The 18,602-nt window shown below is 48.4% G+C and overlaps 1 protein-coding gene across 1 annotated transcript; it reads left to right on the top strand.

Annotated features, from left to right (window-relative positions):
• Positions 1–7,454: 7,454 nt before the first annotated feature.
• FASLG (Fas ligand) lies at positions 7,455–11,104 on the top strand. Its single transcript, XM_009487744.2, has 4 exons — positions 7,455–7,901; positions 8,277–8,322; positions 10,206–10,259; positions 10,685–11,104. Exons 1-4 carry the CDS (start codon positions 7,455–7,457, stop codon positions 11,077–11,079), a joined length of 942 nt encoding a protein of 313 aa, XP_009486019.2. The 3' UTR covers positions 11,080–11,104.
• The last annotated feature ends 7,498 nt before the right edge of the window (positions 11,105–18,602 follow it).

Below are 18,602 nucleotides of genomic sequence, written 5' to 3' on the forward strand. Positions count from 1 at the left end.
TACCAAGAAACTAGCACACATACACAGTAGTGAGGACTGCATCCTTGCAGGTCTTGAGCCCAAGGTCAAAAAATATTGAAGCAGCATAAATGTTTTCCATGGGAGGATGGATAGTCACAAACATACGCATTGTGTAAGTGAGAGGATGGATAGTCACAAACATATGCATTGTGTAAGTGAATTACTAGCCATCTTTCCCAGATTAAGGTATTTAGGTTACATGCATTAAGCATCAGAGTGGAAATCCAATACTTTCAAAATACGCAAAATCTACCAGCTGTGTGGTATTGGTAAGTAGAGAACTAAAGTATAAGGTGTCTTTGTGTGGCTTCTGCTTTTGCCAACTTGCAGTGCGAGGTGAAACAAGATGGAACAGGTTAGCATGCTTCATTTAATTAGACGCAAACATGTTCCACTTCATCTGGAACAATTAAAGTGTAGAGCCCTGACCACAAAGTGTGGTGGGTAGGCTATCGAGCAGCATGTGTCTCATCTCCTGGAAACCCCAAGTGTCAAACAGCATCGGGTACTGCTGAAGAAATTACTGGGGTTTGTAACAGCTCGAGAAGAATTAGTGTTCCCGGAGCTTGTTTCGATAAAATGTGTTGGCTTAGGAAAGGATAGTGAAACTCATGAGCTTTCTTACATATCCCTTCTCTAATTTAAGAATAGTAATCTTAAACTATCAAGGAGCTTTCTGCTGCCTTACTGCTGTCTCTCATATTGGACACGTGGCCTGGGAGCTGCAACTGGTCTTGCCTGTGCTGCTTTCCATTAGAGACACTAATTAAGTCACTGATTAGAGGTATGGCTTTTGGTAGGGAATGGAGATGGAGATGAAGTTAACTCTGCACTTTGTGGACCTAGAAATGGAAAAGAAATTTGTTTGCCATCTTGAGGCTTTTTTTCCTTTGTCAGATGTACCTGTACCTCTTCTGCTGAACCCAGGGCTGCTGCCTGCTTGTTGGGACCATGGTGTAGCTGGCACATGCTTAACGAAGGAGAGGACAAAGCACCTTGCTCACTGGAAGAGGCCCACATTAAGCACTGAACACCAGGCTAGAGCTGTTAGAAATTGATTTTGAAACGTGCTCGTGAGTGTGAATATGTAAATGTAGGCTAGAGCCTACATCCAGCTGCTGGGCTCCCAGCAAACAAGAATTTTTTTTTTTTTTAAGAAAAGTAACACAAAGCAGCTAATGAATATCTTCTATTAGTTGTAATTTGACCCAGTCACTGCTGAAATGTCAAGGTTGTGTACACTGCCCATGAAACCACCTGTAGCTCAAAGTTAAATCCCAGGAAAGTCAACTGAAGGTCCCTTGGGGTTTTGGGAAGTTGGCTGATGTGGATCACTGGCGTCAGGGTGCTTGTGTAATGAGATGGGCACATCTGGTGTTGGTCTCTCTGTTTGCCAAACAAATACGGGAGCGCTTGAATTCACTCAGTAATGCAGAGCTGAGGTGTGATCCTGGTGGAACATGGTAAGGATCTCAAGGCAGATCTCAATTTTTCTTTTCTTTTTTTTTTTTTTTTTTTTATGGGCTGAGAATGGCTGCTCCCAAGAAGGAATAAAATCATCAAATACTGACTGGGCCACACAAGCCAGCAGAGCCTGCTGGTGTTTTCCAGGGCCAAGGCTGGCTTTGTGCTGGCAGCCTGGGGCAGGGCATGGATCCCGCTGAAGGGCTTGTGAGTGCAGTTCTCGACTGTCACAGGGGAGAACGGGAAATCAACATCTACATGTTCACTGTGGTCTTCCTTACAACCTCTGAGCCGCCACAACACCTTGTTCTGTTTTCTCCGATGACTAAGCTATTGTATGTTATGACGTGACCTGCTTCTCGCTTTCTTGGGTGTTCAAGCAATAGATCCCATTACCTCATAACCCCTATACCTCATTTCCTTGCTCTTAGAGCAGACACAAAAGAAATAAAATCTTACTTGCTTTCAGTTCTTTTTCTCAGCTGCTTTGGCTCCTTCCCCACTTGGATTCTCTCCTGCCTCGGATCAGAGACCTGTACCTCTTCTGCTGAACCCAGGGCTGCTGCCTGCTTGTTGGGATCATGGTGTAGCTGGCACATGCTTAACGAAGGAGAGGACAAAGCACCTTGCTCACTGGAAGAGGCCCACATTAAGCACTGAACACCAGGCTAGAGCTGTTAGAAATTGGTTTTGAAACCTGCTTGTGAGTGCGAATATGTAAATGTCTTCCTCATGAGCTGTTGGCACTAAGACACGGCTCTTCATGTGCCGCAAATGCTTCTAGCAAAGAGCAGTTGTTGAGGAAATGAAAACCATCACCCTTGCCTGGGAAAACTGAACTGTTAAAAAAAAGTAATATAGAAACAACACTAAGATGGCAGCGTTGACTGTGAAGGCTGGGTGAGTTCTGGTGTCTTCCATGCCCCTTGAAGGTTTCAGTGGATGGAGACCCTGCTACCTTTGGAGGCAGTTGTCACAAGCATCCATTCCAATGTTCAGTCAAAAATCCATGTCTTTTTTGCGCAAATTCCTTCAGCTTTGGCTCCTGGGTAGTGGCTCCCTGGGAAGTTTTTTTTTCCTGTGAAATTCAAGAGCCCTCTGCTGCTGGAAACTGTTCCTCTTCATACAGGTTTTTCGCACACTGTCCATCCCTTACTTCCAGTCTGCTCTTGAGTGGACCAAGTTGAATACCTTTGCTGCCTGGCAGTTATTGCAACTTCTTCCTGAGCCCATCTGAAGCTGAACATAAACTTGCAACGTGGATTCTGGGACTGTCTGTAGCTGTCTAGTGCTATATGTGAGCTCGTACCTATGGGTGCCTGTGGGCCTTCCCTGCTGGAAGCTCATGTCCAGCTGGGTAGCTTCTCTATCAGTTTCAGAACTGTGTTTTCTTTCTAGGATGTTATTTTCTGTCTAAAGAGTTTTTTCTCCTGTCTTTGTTTCTAGACTTGTTTTCTTCTGATTAAATTCTCTGTCCTCATGGTTACTTAGGATCTCTTACCACTTATTTTAATCTGCAAATATTACTGGTGTAGTATTTTGCTTGGTTTTCTCCAGATCTGTGGTGAAGGTGTTGAAATAGCACTGTGTTGAGGACAATCCCGGTGGAAAATCAGAAGCTTTGTCCTGGATGGTGCTCTCAGTTACTCTGCACCGTACACATCAGTGACCATTAATGGGTGCAATCTCTTCTGCGAGCTGTGGCTGATCCTTATGGGGTTTGCCATAGTTGCTTCTCCTGGCTCTGATGCCACGGTTTAGCCTAGGACTGCAAAAGGTTGCCAAGGCTGTTAATATCTCGGGTTAATGCTTTGAATCCTGTTTTTTGAATGTGAGTGATTCTCAACTTCTTCAGTTGTTCTTGGGCATAATTTATGCAGCCCTGTGGGCTTTCAATAGTTGCTTTTTAGCATTTCCACTAATCTCTAGTGTAATAGGAAATACTTGTTAATCACTTCTAGACAGACCACATATCTGACTCTGGACAGAACCTAATGAAGAGCCTCTCCCACACAGTGGTTCACACTTCTTTTTTTTAAATTTTATTTTCTGTCAAGTATTAGATCTGGATCATTGTTCAGGTCCTGCTTTCTTTGGTATATTTCAAGCAGGTCATCCTTTTGTCCTTAAATCTGCAGATACCAAGTTTTAGCTGCTGGCTGATTCTCTTTGCTGTCAACATAAACTTTAGCATAATGGTGTGTATCGTTAATAAGAGCTCCCACCTCTCCTCTGGGGGCGAGGTGGGGATGGAGGGGGTTCTTCAGAGCAAATCCTCTTTTTCTGTCTGTGTAACTGTGGCTTGTCTTCTGTTGTTTTTGGCAAAGGGGATTGATTCTCTGATAAAGGATATGGAAGGTGTTTCCATTTGAAAATACTCCCTCCTGTTCAAATGATATAAGGCTGCTGAAAACTGCATCTTGCAGATGGGGTGAAAAGGGGGACAGGGAGGCAGATAGACAAAGCTGTCTGTCTTGTTCTTTTGTCCTTCTTATGTCCTACTTTCCTGCCCAGCTGTCCTTCCCCCGTATTTTAGGAGAGCTCACCTTGCCTAAATTTTGGCTCTAGGCCTTCTAGCAAAATAGATTCATGTGACTTAAGTGTCTACCTACAGAAAACTATCCCACTATTATTTCAAAAGCCCCGTTAACATTGCGTTGCTCGAGCAATAGGAAGGCAGCAGAACACAGAGCCTGCAGGCATCATGAATGCGCTGCGCCAACATAGCCCTGCTTGCCACTGTCCTCCAGTGTGTATCATCTTGGGGATCTCTGAAGGTGGTGCCAGGGGAAACAGGGAGTGTGACAGCAGGACTAGCTCTGTAGAGCATGCTAGGAAGGGAGAGGTCTCTGAAAGCACGCTGTGCACCAAAAATGATCCTTTGATGGTAAACTAGCCCAAATCTTTGGCTTGCCACAACGTGTGGTATTAGCAGGCTCTTGATCTGAGCATCCGAAAGAGAAGATGCAGCAGATGTGACTGAAATGGCTTTCATTGGTTTCATCATCAATGCCCTCTCACCAACCCATAAAAATAGCATCTTTGTGAAAATAGGAAGCAGTGGGTGAGAAATGAGTACGCTTCTGACATTTAAGGAAGACTGCTACTGTGCCTGCAATCCCACCAAGATAAGGTGTCTTCATTAAACATGGTCAGTGTCAGGAAAAACTTGAGTGGATCATCTCCAGGCAAAGCTGTGTGCTCGATGACTTTTGACATTCTTGTCAGCAATGCCTCCAACTTTGAGGAAGTCCTGGGCTTCACTCCCTGCTTCCTGAGCCACCGCTGTATTTTACAGCAGTTGAAGGGGCCACAGAAAACATTAAAGAAACGGGAACTGCCTGACACACGTCCCTGTTGCAGAGAGCCAGGGGCACGCTGTGCTTGCTGCTCTGAGAGCAAGGGAGTGCAGGCACTGATTGCTGATTGAGGAGCCCAAGTGGATGGTGAGTCCCCCCAACACGGCTGAGGCACCTGTGGCAGCAGCAGGGCTGGGGTGCTGCGCAGGTGGGGTGGTGGAGAGTGTGCTGGCAGGAGACGCTTGCCCAACCGTCCTGCTGCCTCTCCTGGCTCCCTGTGCCTTGGAGGCATCTCTCTTTTTCCGTGCACAGCGCTGGCTAGCAGGCTGGAGTTCACCACATGGCCTGGGAAGTGCTAAGTTGAGCCCAGCCCTTTGCGTGACACTCTTGTAACGACTGTAGGAATGGATGAGGACCCATCCTCGGGCTGGCTGGAGAGCACCCTTCTGGGATGCAGAGAGGAAGACTGAGTGAGGGCAAGGCATGACCAGGTGTCGTGGTTTAGCCCCAGCCAGCAACTCAGTACCACGCAGCCGCTCGCTCACTCCCCCTACCCCGATGGGATGGGGGAGAGAATCGGAGGAGTAAGAGTGAGAAACACTCCTGGGTTGAGATAAGAACAGTTTAATAATTGAAATAAAGTAAAATAGTAATGCTAATAGTAACAGTATAATAATGATAATAATAATAATGATACACGAAGCAAGTGATGCACAATGCAATTGCTCACCACCCCCCCCCCCCCCCCCCCAGTTTCTATACTGAGCATGACGTCATATGGTATGGAATAGCCCTTTGGCCAGTTTGGATCAACTATTCTGGCTGTGCCCCCTCCCAGTTTCTTGTGCGCCTGGCAGAGCATGGGAAGCTGAAAAAGTCCTTGACTAGCATAAGCAGTACTCAGCAACAACTAAAAACATCAGCATGTTATCAACATTCTTCTCCTACTAAATCCAAAACACAGCACTATGCCTGCTGCTAGGAAGAAAATTAACTCTATCCCAGCCGAAACCAGGACACCAGGCTTGAACTGCTGGAGCTGGATTTATGTTGCTTTTGTGTCTTTTATGTCAGAAACACAGAAGTACGAGGGAAGAGCCAGACAGGTTGCTGAAACCTCTTGTGCTGCGGATCGCTGCTGCAGCGAACAGCTGTGGTGAATATCTTCAAAAAGCAGTGGGGTGTCTGGTGGTGCAGGCAAGGCTTTGAGGACACATCTGATTTACTGGTGCGGTTGGAGGCAAAGCTGAGCCCTTGCTTTGGAGAAACAAGTGTGCATATGTTGTTAAAGCATGCTGTTCTCAGACCCCAGTTTTGATGTTCAAGATCAAAGCCTGCATGTTGGGATTGCTTCCTTCAGCCACAGAGGAGACAAATCTCCAGTTTGTTCTTGTATCAAGCATTTCCTTTTTTTAAATACTACTCCATACAAATACACACTTTGATGTAGGTCTGTAAAATGGAAGAACAAACTGCTGTTTATAATCACTTGTGTGCACCTCTAAATCTCTGGGAAAATCTCATTGCCACCACTTAGAAATCTGTGGTCAATGAGGAATGGAAATTGAGAAATTGGAAATTGAGGAATGGAAATGTCCCTGTCTCTCCTTATCATGAATTTGTAATGAGCTCTTATGAGTGCTGGTCCTTGCAGCATGGCCTGAATTCTGGATCTTTTCTTGGAAGGTGAGAGAAATTCTACCAAGATGGGTAGCACAGTGTCTACCCCAGGCTATAATCACAGGTTACTCAGCCAGGTTAGGTCCTGCTGCAGTGCTCAGCGTTGTCCTGAAGAGATGATAAAAAAGCCCTTCCCTCTCTAATGCATCTTCAGGTTAGAAGAGGACTGTGGGATTAGAGATAGTATTTGCAGAGCTATAGCGGGGCAGCAGAAGCTGCCGTAAGAGCTTGCTTGTGCCCCAAGGCACTGTGTGTTTCCCACATTACAGCATGCTGCTGCTTCAGCCCAGCCAGTCCCCCGCAGTGGTTTGACGTGGGTGAAGGCAGCCCACTGAGCTGGCTCCACTTGGGCTGTTAACACTGGGACAGCTCTGCTGAGGCTGCAGCACTGACAACATCTGCCTCTTCTCAGGTAGGCTGTTTTTTATTGCAGTGGGACAGTGTCTGTGACCAGGGTTCTGTGACTTGCGATCTGTGCCCTGTGGAGCAGCCAAGGAAAAGATGGGATGCACAACAGACAGCAGCAAGTAATTTGTCCTGTGTGAAACGAAGCAATTCTCCTGTGCCCACAGATGTACTTGGGATTAGGTCTTCATCCTTGTGCCAGGGGGAAGAGTCCTCAGCTCTGCCTCTCCCCTCTTGTGCAGGAAGCCACAAGCAGGAAAGGTTTTCTCATTTCTTCTGCTTGTGGTCCAGGACACCGCAGTGGAAAAGCAGCTGCCTCTGCTGGAAAGGGTGGTTGGCTGGTGGGTGTGCGCTGGGCTGATTACTCAGCCCCCGACTGGCAGCGCAGCCCTTGCGTGCCCAGCAAACGTTTCGCTGCCGAGTGCACCTGCTTCCCGAGCCCGGCTGCTGCGCGTGGTTTTGTGCGAGCGGAGTCTGGTGTTGGGCTGGTCCCGTTGAGTGTGCGCGCTGCCTCGGTGTGGGAGGAGCAGATGGGTGCCCCGAACTTTGCAGCCGAGGGCGGAAGCTCTTTGGGGTTTGCTGTTGATGCTTGAGGCTTTCATAGAGCTGCAGCATCTGAGCTGGGTGTTCACTGCTGGAGCGATGCAGGCATATAAAGGCAGAGCTGGGTCTTCCCCCAGGGCTCAGTCTGGGACAGCCCCGGCAATTTTTGGCTGCCATAGGGAAGATAACACCAACCACGTCCAGCCTATCCCGCTCCCAGCCATGCAGCAGAACTTGAACTATGTGTACCCCCAGATCTTCTGGGTGGACGGCTGTGCCAACGCAAGTACCTCCTGCCCCCCGGCACCCCCTGTCGCTACTTTCCCACCACCAGTACCCGACCGGAGGACAAAGCCAAGGAACAACAGGGAAAGGAGGAGCGTCGGCTTCCTGGTGACCTCCTTGCTGATCCTGCTGGCCCTCACTGGAGTTGGGCTGAGCATGTTTCAGATTTTTCACCTGGAGAAGGAAGTGGCTGAACTCAGAGAGGTGAGGTCTGCCTGGCTGGTCATGGAGGCTCTGGGGAAACAGGAAAAAAAGAAAAACTTAAAATTGTGTCTGAGATGCTCAGGTGGTGCAAAGCTCCCTAAGGGGCAGGCTGGTGGTGTTTAAATGTCTGCCATGCCAGTGTAAGTGGGGTCACTTATTACTGTGGGGGACTGCTCTATTGGTGACTGATATATCTGGATGTCTTCGTGTTTCTGAGGGCTGCAAGGTCTCTCTCCCTGTATATTTCTTAGCACTTTGCAGCTCCCCATGAGCACCCAGAATTAGCCACTGTCAAAGATAGTCCTTGGCTGCTTTAGATGATGCCCTTATGCTCTTACTCTGCTAAGACAGCTTGTCACTCTTCTCTTTTGACAGTCTGCCAGCACTGAGCACATCCCTCCAGCTTTGGAGAAACTCATAGGTGAGTTGATGTACATAGAGGAGGAACTCCTCTGTGTTAGCGTGTGTGAATGCTCCTGTCGAACTCCTCTCTCCTCATCAGGGGGCAAAGGCAGGGTCGCATGCTCTGAAAGTGCTGATTTCACATGTTTGGCTAGAAAAAGAGCTTTATTTCTGGGGTGTGGTCCTGCACCCTGCCTGCTGGAGTGCTTAAAGGTGTCAGCCACGGATTCCTGGGACAGTGTGCCTCTACCTTGGGGCCTCCCAGGCCCAGTGGGGCAACAGTACTGGGGATACTCTGCTGTAAAAGTGAGTTTCTGGCTATCCTAACATATGGTGATGACATGAACAGAAGGAGGAGAACAGAGATGGGCACAGCACTGTTACTTCTGACTCTCCTTACTCTTTTAAGATTTTGGGAGGATGCAGAGGGTTTCATTTTTCTTTGGGGGTGGGGGATTCACTCCCACCCTTGAGCATGCAACTTATTTTTTCCTAAATTCATTTGGTACAAAATCTCTCTGCAGCCAAAGCTGTTTGAGAAGAGCCTGATTATATGTAGGGTTTTTTTCTTTTAGAAATGTCATTTCAGTGAAATCGAAACTTTCCACAAGAACCAGCCAATTTTTCTGAATTTCATTTAGGAAGAAACTAAAGAGTTTCAATCTGAATGGAACAATTTAAAAATCATACTTTGAACTTCCAAATTATTATTTTACTTTTACATTCCATGTTAATGTTATCAGTGAGGATATCCCTTTTTAAAGATGGCCAAGTTGAAAAGAAATTTTCAGCTCTTTTGACAATTTTTGCTAGATCTGAAAAGATTTTTTTTTTTTTCCCCCCCTGAGGATTTTGGTTAGTAGGAAAGTTAATTTCTTTTCAAGTTTGTTCTGATACTGGATGAAAGCAAATTTGGAAATAGCAAAATTCTCTGGAAAGAGCAGTCCTGCCTCCTATCAATAAATTTTGTAATCTATTGCTTAGGGGAAGGGGAACTGTCACTTTAACTGGGTGCTCAGTGCTCTGATCACAGGCTACTTTAGCAGTAGCTGAGCATAAGTCATAAATAATAACCCTGAATGTCCTGAGGGGAATAAATAAATAAATAAAGCCAGGGAAATAGTGTAAAGGAGAAGGGAAAAAGGAGAGGAAAATTTAATTGGCTTGAGAAAAGAAAAGGCTTCTAAAATTTGTGAACCTGATGCTTGGAAGTAGATGCTGAGCAGGGAAGGATAGAGAGGGATGGGGTCCAAATGCCAAGTCACTGTAACTGGCCCATCTCTCCAAGGGGAACCGAGCCCTCTAGGGAAGACAGAATTTTCCCAGCTGTGCTCTGTCTCTCTGAGGACAAGGTCTGCCTGGCCAGCAGGATGGTTTGCAGGATGTCTCAAGTGTCTTCTCTGATCTAGTTGCAAGGAAGGGTTGGTACTCAGCAGACAGAAGTCCGCTGCCATGGGTACATCTGCCCTCAGCAGTGCTCGACTGGAGGGGGGCAATAGAGCAGGCTCATCTATGATGGGACACGAGCAGACACCTTGGCATGGGCCAGAGATGCTGCGTAAAGGGACAGTATTGTCCCTCTGCTATACCCTGAGTGAGAGGCCTCTGCCTGAGCTCACCAACTGAGCCATTTCAAGATGAAAGCTTTCCTTGCTCTTTCCTCTTGCTTTTGATCACGTCTGGATCCTTTACTGCAACTCTTCTTTTTTTTTTTAACTCCTTCTCTTGCCCTGCAGCGTTTGCCCAAACACTGCTCTGCCTTGCCGTGCTGTGCCATGGTGTTTATGTGCCCTGTGCTGCTCTGAACCTGCCTCATTTCAGCTTCGTGGTTGGCTCCCTTCTCCTCTCTGGGCTGGCTTCTCCGTGAAGCATATGGCTAATGTCTTCCCTATTTTTGTGCAGGGCAGGAGCAGCAGTCAATGAAAAAGGAAGCGAGGAAGGCAGCACACTTAACAGGTACGTGCTGTGGGGCCAGCACAATGTGGGAGCAGTGGATAGGGCAGATGTGGCTGGGGTGAGCGGGTGGCATGGTCGTAGCTGTGAGGAGCTCCCCTCACGCAGGCTTTCCTATTTTCCTTTGGTAATGTGCGCTCTGACAGCGGGAAGTTACTCAACAGCTAAAATCTTTAGGCTTTTCAGTGAGGGCTCTGCTTTTTGGCTTGGTTTTTGGTTTGCATCTGGGTTGTGAGGGGCAGAAGGCTGTCATAAGTGGCTGGCATTGAGGAAGGTGAGTGCTCTCACCAGTGTGAGGTTGGGGTGGACTTTCTGTGCTGCAGGCAAGGGCTTGGAGAACAGTTGACTTGTGACATGGGGTGTGACTTGAGGAAAAAAAACGCAACTGCTTGTACTTACCACACTTTTTCTCTTGTTTTGGCTTCCAGGGAACCCTGCCCAGCGGGACCTCCCTCTGGAGTGGGAACCCATCTCTGGCCATGCCTTCACCAATGGCATTCAGTACCGCGATCAGGGCCTCGTCATCAATGAGACTGGCTTGTACTTCGTGTACTCCAATGTGCTCTTCCGGGGAAGCGTCTGCAGCAGCCAGGTGTTGACCCACATTGTCTACAAGAAAAACCCGTCCTTGCCGGGCAGCCATGTGCTGATGGAGGACAAAGGCATCAACTACTGTACAAGTCAGAAAACATGGGCCCGGAAAAGTTACCTGGGGGCTTTATTCAAGCTCAGGAAGATGGACAGTTTGCACGTCAATGTCTCCAAAATCGCTCTGGTTAATTTTGAAGAATCCAAGACATTCTTTGGTTTATTTAAGCTTTAAACAGGGCTGTTGGAGTGTGGCTGGCAGCCCCCCACACACACTAGGATGCACGAGGGGTGAATGCTGCCTGAGCGGCAGTGGCCAAGCCAGGGTCTTGCACCAGGAAGCCCACCAAGAAACCATGTTTTGGCCTTCAGTGTGAAAGGGCTCAAGCAACTGGTAAAGGCTTGAAAGCAGACCTCTGGGAAGCACCGGGGCTGTACTGCATCAACCTGAAGAGAATCACACATTCTTCCCCTCTGAAAAAAACAACAAACTCAAAACGTAGTGTGCTGAAGACCCCGTTGAAACTCACTACTTACTACCTGAGAAGATGCTGGTGCCAGGGGCCATGCATGCTGTCATGGCCCTGGTGAGCTTGGGCCAGCAGGCATGCAGGGACAGCTGTCAGGTGTCAAGGAGGCCCCTCAAGCCAGGGCTGCAGGTGCCTGGGCCATGCCGTGCTGTACCACACTGCAGGCAGTGGTGTGGGAACAAGCAATGCGGAGGCCTCAGCTGCCCGTCCCGAGCTGTGGCTGGCCACCCTGCCCGGGCACTCGGTACTGTGACTGCTGTATGACAGGCACCTGCCTGCTAGCTGGCTTGTTACGTGCGATATGTTCATTTTGTTTTAAGTTATCAACTGTTCCCATCCCAGAAAATGTCCCGCAACCCCTTTATTTAACTCATTCCAACTGCTTTGCAAGGAATGTGCCAGAAGCTGTAGTGCCCTGAAGGGGGTCCCGACCCTGGAGAGAAATCAGGACCACGCCATGGTGGTGGGGCTGGTGGAGAGGCCACATGCTCTGCTGACAGGACCTGAACAACACGGCGGTGGAGAACAGTGGGGCCTGAGATGAAAGCAGCATCTCCAACCCCCTTCCTGCCCTTTCAACACATCAGGGCCCCCCATGGAGACCTGGTCCTGCCACCCCCTGGAATGGTGCAGGTGGGGGCATGCTGGCCACTATCAACAGCATGGCTTCGGTTAGCCCCCTTGTCATGGGATATTCTCTCCTGAGCAAAATACAGATGGTCAATAAAGGTATATTTTTCTAGTAAGTGGCACTGTCCTCTCCTCATTTGGGGCAGCAGGCTTCTGCAATGGCCAAAGACCTAAAGGCCTTTCTGATCAGGGTCCAGCACCCTGCTCCTTCTCCAGCAGCATGGCAGAAATCTGGGAGCCTGAGCCCACTTCACTGCCTGCTTGGTGGGGCACAGGGTCCCTGCCATGGAGCTTTGGGGCTCCAGCATCAAAACATCTCAGGATTTGGGGACCAAGGAGGTGTGAATGGGGCAGCACAGACCACGTAGCCCAAGCCCTGTTTGGCCATCAGGAAGGGAACTGATCTCAAAACACACAGGCTTGAGCTTGAGTGGAGCCAGACGCTTGCTGCTGAGCAGAAGCGCTGCCATCCCCAAAAACACTGTACCCTCTGGCCCCAGCAGCACTTCCCACGTGGCAGTCTGAAGGGCAAGGAAAGGAAGTGGCGCTTTGGTGTTAAAAAAACCCCATCTGCTCACTTTGGTGTCTGGTCCATGGAGCTCTTCCCTTGCATGTGTTAACCCTGGGGCTGTCTGCCATGTTGCCACCAGGCACTATGCAAAGGGTGCAGCTTGGTGCATCATCATCGTCTTTGCCTGTGGTCCAGACTTCTTGCAGCTCTGATGTTGGTCACAGTGAACAGTGGCTCTTCAGCAGCCTGCAGCGTTTATTTCCTTTTCCATGGTGCTGCTTTCAGCTCAGTGGCATGTGGCCTGTGGTTTGCTGTCACTTGCTTCAGGGAAACCTGTTTCTTGGAAACCTAGAAGTGGACTGGCTACTGGTGCGGTCAGTGTGAAGTGAACACTGCAGCTCTCTGCTCACACAGCTGTTGCTGCACTCAGGTATTTCCACTGCATTTCTCAGGATGGAAAATGCCTCAGAAAAATCAAAGTTTAGGGACCTTTTTGCTTGACTGATGAGTTCTCACTGTCCCCACTCCCTCCTAGTATCAGAGGGGCAAACCTCATAGTGCAGGGGTGGAAGCGCTGGATCCAGACCCTGCCAGGAAAGGCTGGAAGTTGCTATCCTCTTCTGATTGCTGTTTGTGCTGTGTCGCTTTCCTAGTGACCAGACATCTAAGTGGGGAGCAGGCTTCTGTATGTATACATGCCTGCAAGCTTGCAGCTATTTCTGTAGCACAACTAGCTGAGCACATTGCATGCTTCCTTTCTTTACTGGCAAGCAGCTTGGAGAGAGACAGGGCATTCAGTGTCCAGAGGAAACTCACGCTGAGGTTACGCTCTCTGCTAGGACTGTATTAGTGAAGGGCTGGGAAGCTCCCAAAGGTTTCTGTAAGTCAGAACACAGTAACTCATCTAGACTGTGAATGTAGTCAGCTCTGGGGCAGGATGTGGCAGTCGCTGTGGCTGCACATCAGGAGGGGGCAAGGATCTGTTAGTCTTTTTATCTGAAATGCTAAAGGCAACGCAGACCTGCACGTTTCAGAGACAGTGGCACAGTGGGGTGGACAGTTGTGTTATAAATAGTGCTGGGGTCTCCTGAGGTGGACAGAGCTGGCTTATCCTTGCAGGATAAAGCTAGGTGCTGCTAGGCTTGCTCCTGAGTCAGAGAGCGGCTGTGACTGTTGAGTCAGGGGCATGGCTGACAGTAAGACATGTGTTTCTGCTTTGTGATCCATTCCTCAAATATTGCTTTAAACTGCCCAGAGCAAATCCACTACTTAGCTTGTGGGCTCTGATTAAAGATTCAAAGTAAGGTCATGACAGTATTGTACAATTTCAAACCGCATGGAGTCAATTCATAGACCACTTGTGCCACAACAGCTTTATTAAAGTAATCTTTTTAGCTAATGAGCTGCTTATTTAGTGAAATACTTGCTTATTGTTACCATTAAATACTTAATATTTAATGATGACATTATTAATGGTTCTTGGACTATATTTAAAATTATTTAATAAAAAAATTAAAATGATTGAAATTTATTTTGAAATTATCAAGTATTTTGTTCCCTCCCCAGCAAGGGAAGGGTGTCTGCACTAGAAAGGATATCCCAGGTCCATCAGCAGGGCTGGCCATCGTGATGTTTGCGTTTTTTTCTGTCTTGAGGAAAATAAGTGACTCTTCCCTGCAGGTCATGTTTCTGGATTGCAGTGGTCCAAGCTGACCTCTCTCCTGATGGAGCAGCCTGGGCCGTGTGTGGAGGTACCCCAGGGTTTAGGCACCATTTAACAGGGCTCCAGAGAGACTCTCCTCTGCAGAGAACATGGCTGACAAGAAGTGACAAGCCCAGATCATCTCCTGATAAGAGGTTTCTGGTCTGCTTCCACTGCTTGGGGGTCTTCCGGTGTTCATGTCCTTTCTTCCTAGGCACAGGTGTGCTTTCCTATGTGATCCAGCCTGAGGGACCTGGCTAGCACTGAGCCAGCGGGCACATTGGAGGCACACGGACGGCTCTCATGGTCAGCTGAACCCTTTCCAGGAGATGCCTGTGCATTTGGGTGTGCAGCTGGCCAAATCAGGGCTCTGCATGACATAGAAACATTTGTGCTGCTATGTGGCCAAGCACAGCGAGCTGCTTGACAGAGACACAGCCTCTTCTGTGGTTGATGTGTATCAAATGCTGCATCCTATTTACCTACCCCAGTGGAGGAAAGGGGAGGGCAGCATGCTAGTGTCTTAAAAACCTCGGGTAGGCTCAGTATGTACAGTAACCAAGATGGTGGAAGGGACTGTATTACAGAAAGGAACGTACGGATAGGGTCATTGTCTCTCCTACAGCAAAAGTGCAGTGGAAGCGAAGGTACTCCCAGTGAGCTCTGAGAGACAGAGTACAAGCAGAGAGCGAGGCGGGATGAGCAATGAGCAGCGCTGGCGTGCGGTGGGTGCTGTTTCTCACAGACCCGTGGAGATGAGAGGTGGTGTGCTGGCAAACAGCCCTGCCAGTGCCTGCTGCAGCTCTGCTTTCCCCAGAGGATAAACCCCAGTCAGAGAGGGAGAAGTATCCCCTATGTCAGCTATGGCCAGCAGCCCTCATATCAATACTGCATATTGCATCCATGTGTCCTGACTCTTTACCAGTCCGTGGACCCTTGTGATGGGGAGGAAGGTGACTGGTGCACGGCAAAGGCCTGAAGAGCACCTGTAATGCAAAAGCAGAAGGAGCAGTTCCCGATCTCCAGCTGATCCACGGCGTGTGCTGAGGCATCACGGTGTCAGAGAGAAGAAATGGAGCCACGACATGGGGTGGCTTTCGGCACGCTTGCTCGGATACACACATCTTGGCTCAGAAACCTCACAGCTTAGTTGTAGTTAGCTGGAACTGTCACTGTTGGGATGTGTTACATATGACTGTTTCTGTAGCCCTCCCAGGGAGAAGAGAGAGCATGAGTAAGAATGGAAGGATTGATACGTCTGAAGCCACTCAAATCCTGTGAGTTCAGACAGCAGCCGTCTGTTTGATCTGACAAGTTTCTTTGTTGCTTTGGTTGATTTTTTGGGGGTTGATTTTTTTTTTTCTTTCTTTTGCTTATTCATTTACCTGAAGCCAGCCTTGGGCTTTCTAAGTTTCTGTTACAATGTCTTGTGGGGTTATTTCTTCCAGCCCATGGAGCTGTGACGACTCTGCCAAATTTTTACCAGATTGGGAAGGAGCATTGTCTAGTGGTTAGAGAGGGGAGAAAAAGGCAAGGGAGGTAAACCTAAATATTGCTATTATTTTTCTTGTACTCTGATGTGTGGGCATACTACATCATGGTTACAAAAGTGTAATTTTAGGCATGACTAAGTGACTGAGGTTTAACGCAAAAGAGAGGATAAGGTGAGTAGAGAGAGGAGGAGTTTTGATGCAAGGTGAGGCAAGTTACATGTTAATTTCTTGTTGATTTTAATTAAAAAAAAAAAAAAAGAGAGAGAGAAGAAGAAAAGCTTGACAACTTGTTGCTGATTCATCTCTCGGGGTAACACAGAGAGTCAAATATTCCGTTCCCTGCACATGACCAAAGCCCTGACACAGGAGATGTTGGGACTGCAGGCTGTGGTGCAGGAGACTGCTGGCAGTGTCTGCAACAGTGTCTTCTGCCAGACAGAGGTGCAAAGAGATGCTGAGTCCCCTGGCCCCCGCCTGTGGTGTGACCAGCAATGCTGCCTCACGATCCTACCAGTAGGCACTGGTCTGGCTGGTTACCCCTGCCAGGACATCGGCAGTCATGCGAACAGGCACACAGACCTTCTGTTGTGAAGACTCAAGATTTTTTTGAAAATAAGCTGCTCTTTCCCTGGGTAGCAAAGAGACAGAAAGCTCTAGGTGGAATAACAAACCCCAACGTGTTTTCCTTTGCCTCCGTTGTCTCACCATTCCTCAGCACGCTCTGTATGGCTCTGTATTACTCAGTCCTCTCTACTGAGAATCAACGTCTCTTCCCCACTTACAAACTGTCATAGAGATTTTACATGTGTCTCTCTTTTTTCCCATACTCCACGACTAGTTTCCTTCAACAGCAGTTCAAAAAGTCTCCTTGCCCAGTTTCCTTTCGTCACTGCGGATTCCTCTGGTTCCCCTTTGCCAGGTCAGTCTCGTGGAGTGAAAGCCTGCTGGTCTGCTAATTCCCTGGGATATTCAGCTTGGAAACCTGCACTGGCCAGGGGAGCAGCTGGCCTTTTAAGCCATCTGAAGGACTACCAAAAACTGGACTGTGTGCTCTCCTGGGCCCTGCGTAGGGGACATGCATTTCTCCTGGCATTGCTAGTGAGATTTATGTCAACGCAGAGCAAAAAGATTTCAGAAAAAGGCATCGGAGAGGGAGATATGTCTCTCCTAACTGGAACAGTCTACAAGCTAGCTGTTCATGCTGGAAGTGTGATGAACGTGAAATTCCTTAAGCAGGGTGCAATCTGCTTATGGCTGGTGCATTTCTCAGCTATCATGGGGTCAAACAAAAAACTGGTACAAGCTGCCCAATCTCAGCACAGGCTCCAAAGGACATGCTGACGGAATGGCTTGCTACCATTTTCTTTATCCATGCTCCCTGCTAAGGTTTCTGCATGGAGAACAGGTATTCAAGACTTGGCTTTCATTAAAGTCCTGAAAGAGAAATCTAAACCATGGAAGATCAGAAATGCTCTAGCAACAAAAAAGGATGTAATTTGCTCTAATTCCCTGCTCAGTTTCAACAGGGAAGAACTGGGAGAAATTCAGCATATTCAGTAGAAAAATCCCATTGCTGCACTTGGTTTGAGCAAGTGTGGGTTGGCTGGCTAGTTTTTAAATAAACAGCAGAAGTGTGCTGTTGCAGCCTTTGCGATGTTCCTTGCTGTTGTGCTCTGAAATTGGTACTGCGTGTCCCAGCCATCGAGCGGTCCTGCCAGGCTGTGTGTGGCTGTGCGTGTGCACTGTTTTGCTGCTGAGAGCTAATTTAAGGCTTGGATGTGGCAGGGAGTTATTGTGGCTTAGCCAGCTAATGTCTGTTAGCAGAGCTGTGGCCACAGCAAACATTATATTGTTGTCAGAGCCTTTGCATTTCAGGGGTGGAGGGGCCTTTCTGCCTCCTGCTCACAGCTGCGCCTGCTTGTTTATCTGAGCTGCTAAGGACTGGAGTGAGGAGCTTTGTGAGGGCTCCTCTGATGCCCTGGTGTGTGCAGCGAGGGTAGGGAACGACCGTTTTGAAGGTTTGCTTGAAAATCCCCACTCGTGTCCTGTGGACACCCTGCTTGCTAAGCTGCAGTATGTGAGTCAGGCAAGGCTGCTGAAGGAGAGAAGAGGACAATAATTTCTCGATTCAGCTTGAACCACCCTTTGGTAATGTATCCCTGCCCTTGAAGTGTTTATTTTGTTATCATATGCATTTTGTTCTGCACAGGGGGGAGTTCAGTGGCAAGATGCGGTGCGATCCACCTGTCAGTCTATGTATCCATGTAGTCACTGTATCTAGTGCCCTCCCAGTCACAGAATAAAGATGTCTCAGACCTGGCAAGATTGTCTATGCAGTGCTACAAGAGAAGTACCAGTGCTGTGCACTGGGCCTTGAGATGTGTGACTTTTCATTTTGATGCTAACGTAACTTGCTGCTCTGAGCGCTCCTTGCTCCCAGAGTGCATGCAGGACGGAAAAGATACAGCGATGGTTCCCCAGCCTGGGATAAAAGCCTGGGAGAGCCTCTCCTCAGTGCTTCCCCCAAGGTGTATCAGTGCAATGTCGGCTAGTGGCATTGAGTCTGCTTAGGACGCCAAGGAAAACTATGACACCGAACTCCCCCCGCTTCCACTTGTGCTAGGAAATGTTATTAGAAAGGCTTCTAGGCGCAGGTTGTAGCAGAAAGCATCCTGTGGTCTTGTAATTTCTGTGGGTTTTGTAATTTCTACATTTTTAGCTCATCAGACAGGCTGAGGAGATAAACAGAAAGCATGAGAGAACCTGATAATGGGCTTGGGACCTTGCACTGAGGGGCAGGGGCAAGCCTGTCCTAGCAGGGAAGGGGGCACTGACAGCACCCATTCCTGCTGGCACCAGGCTCTTCACTGAGGGCTGGTGGTGGCCACAGGT

This window comes from Pelecanus crispus, chromosome 5, assembly GCF_030463565.1.
Source record: "Pelecanus crispus isolate bPelCri1 chromosome 5, bPelCri1.pri, whole genome shotgun sequence".
Taxonomy (NCBI): domain Eukaryota; kingdom Metazoa; phylum Chordata; class Aves; order Pelecaniformes; family Pelecanidae; genus Pelecanus; species Pelecanus crispus.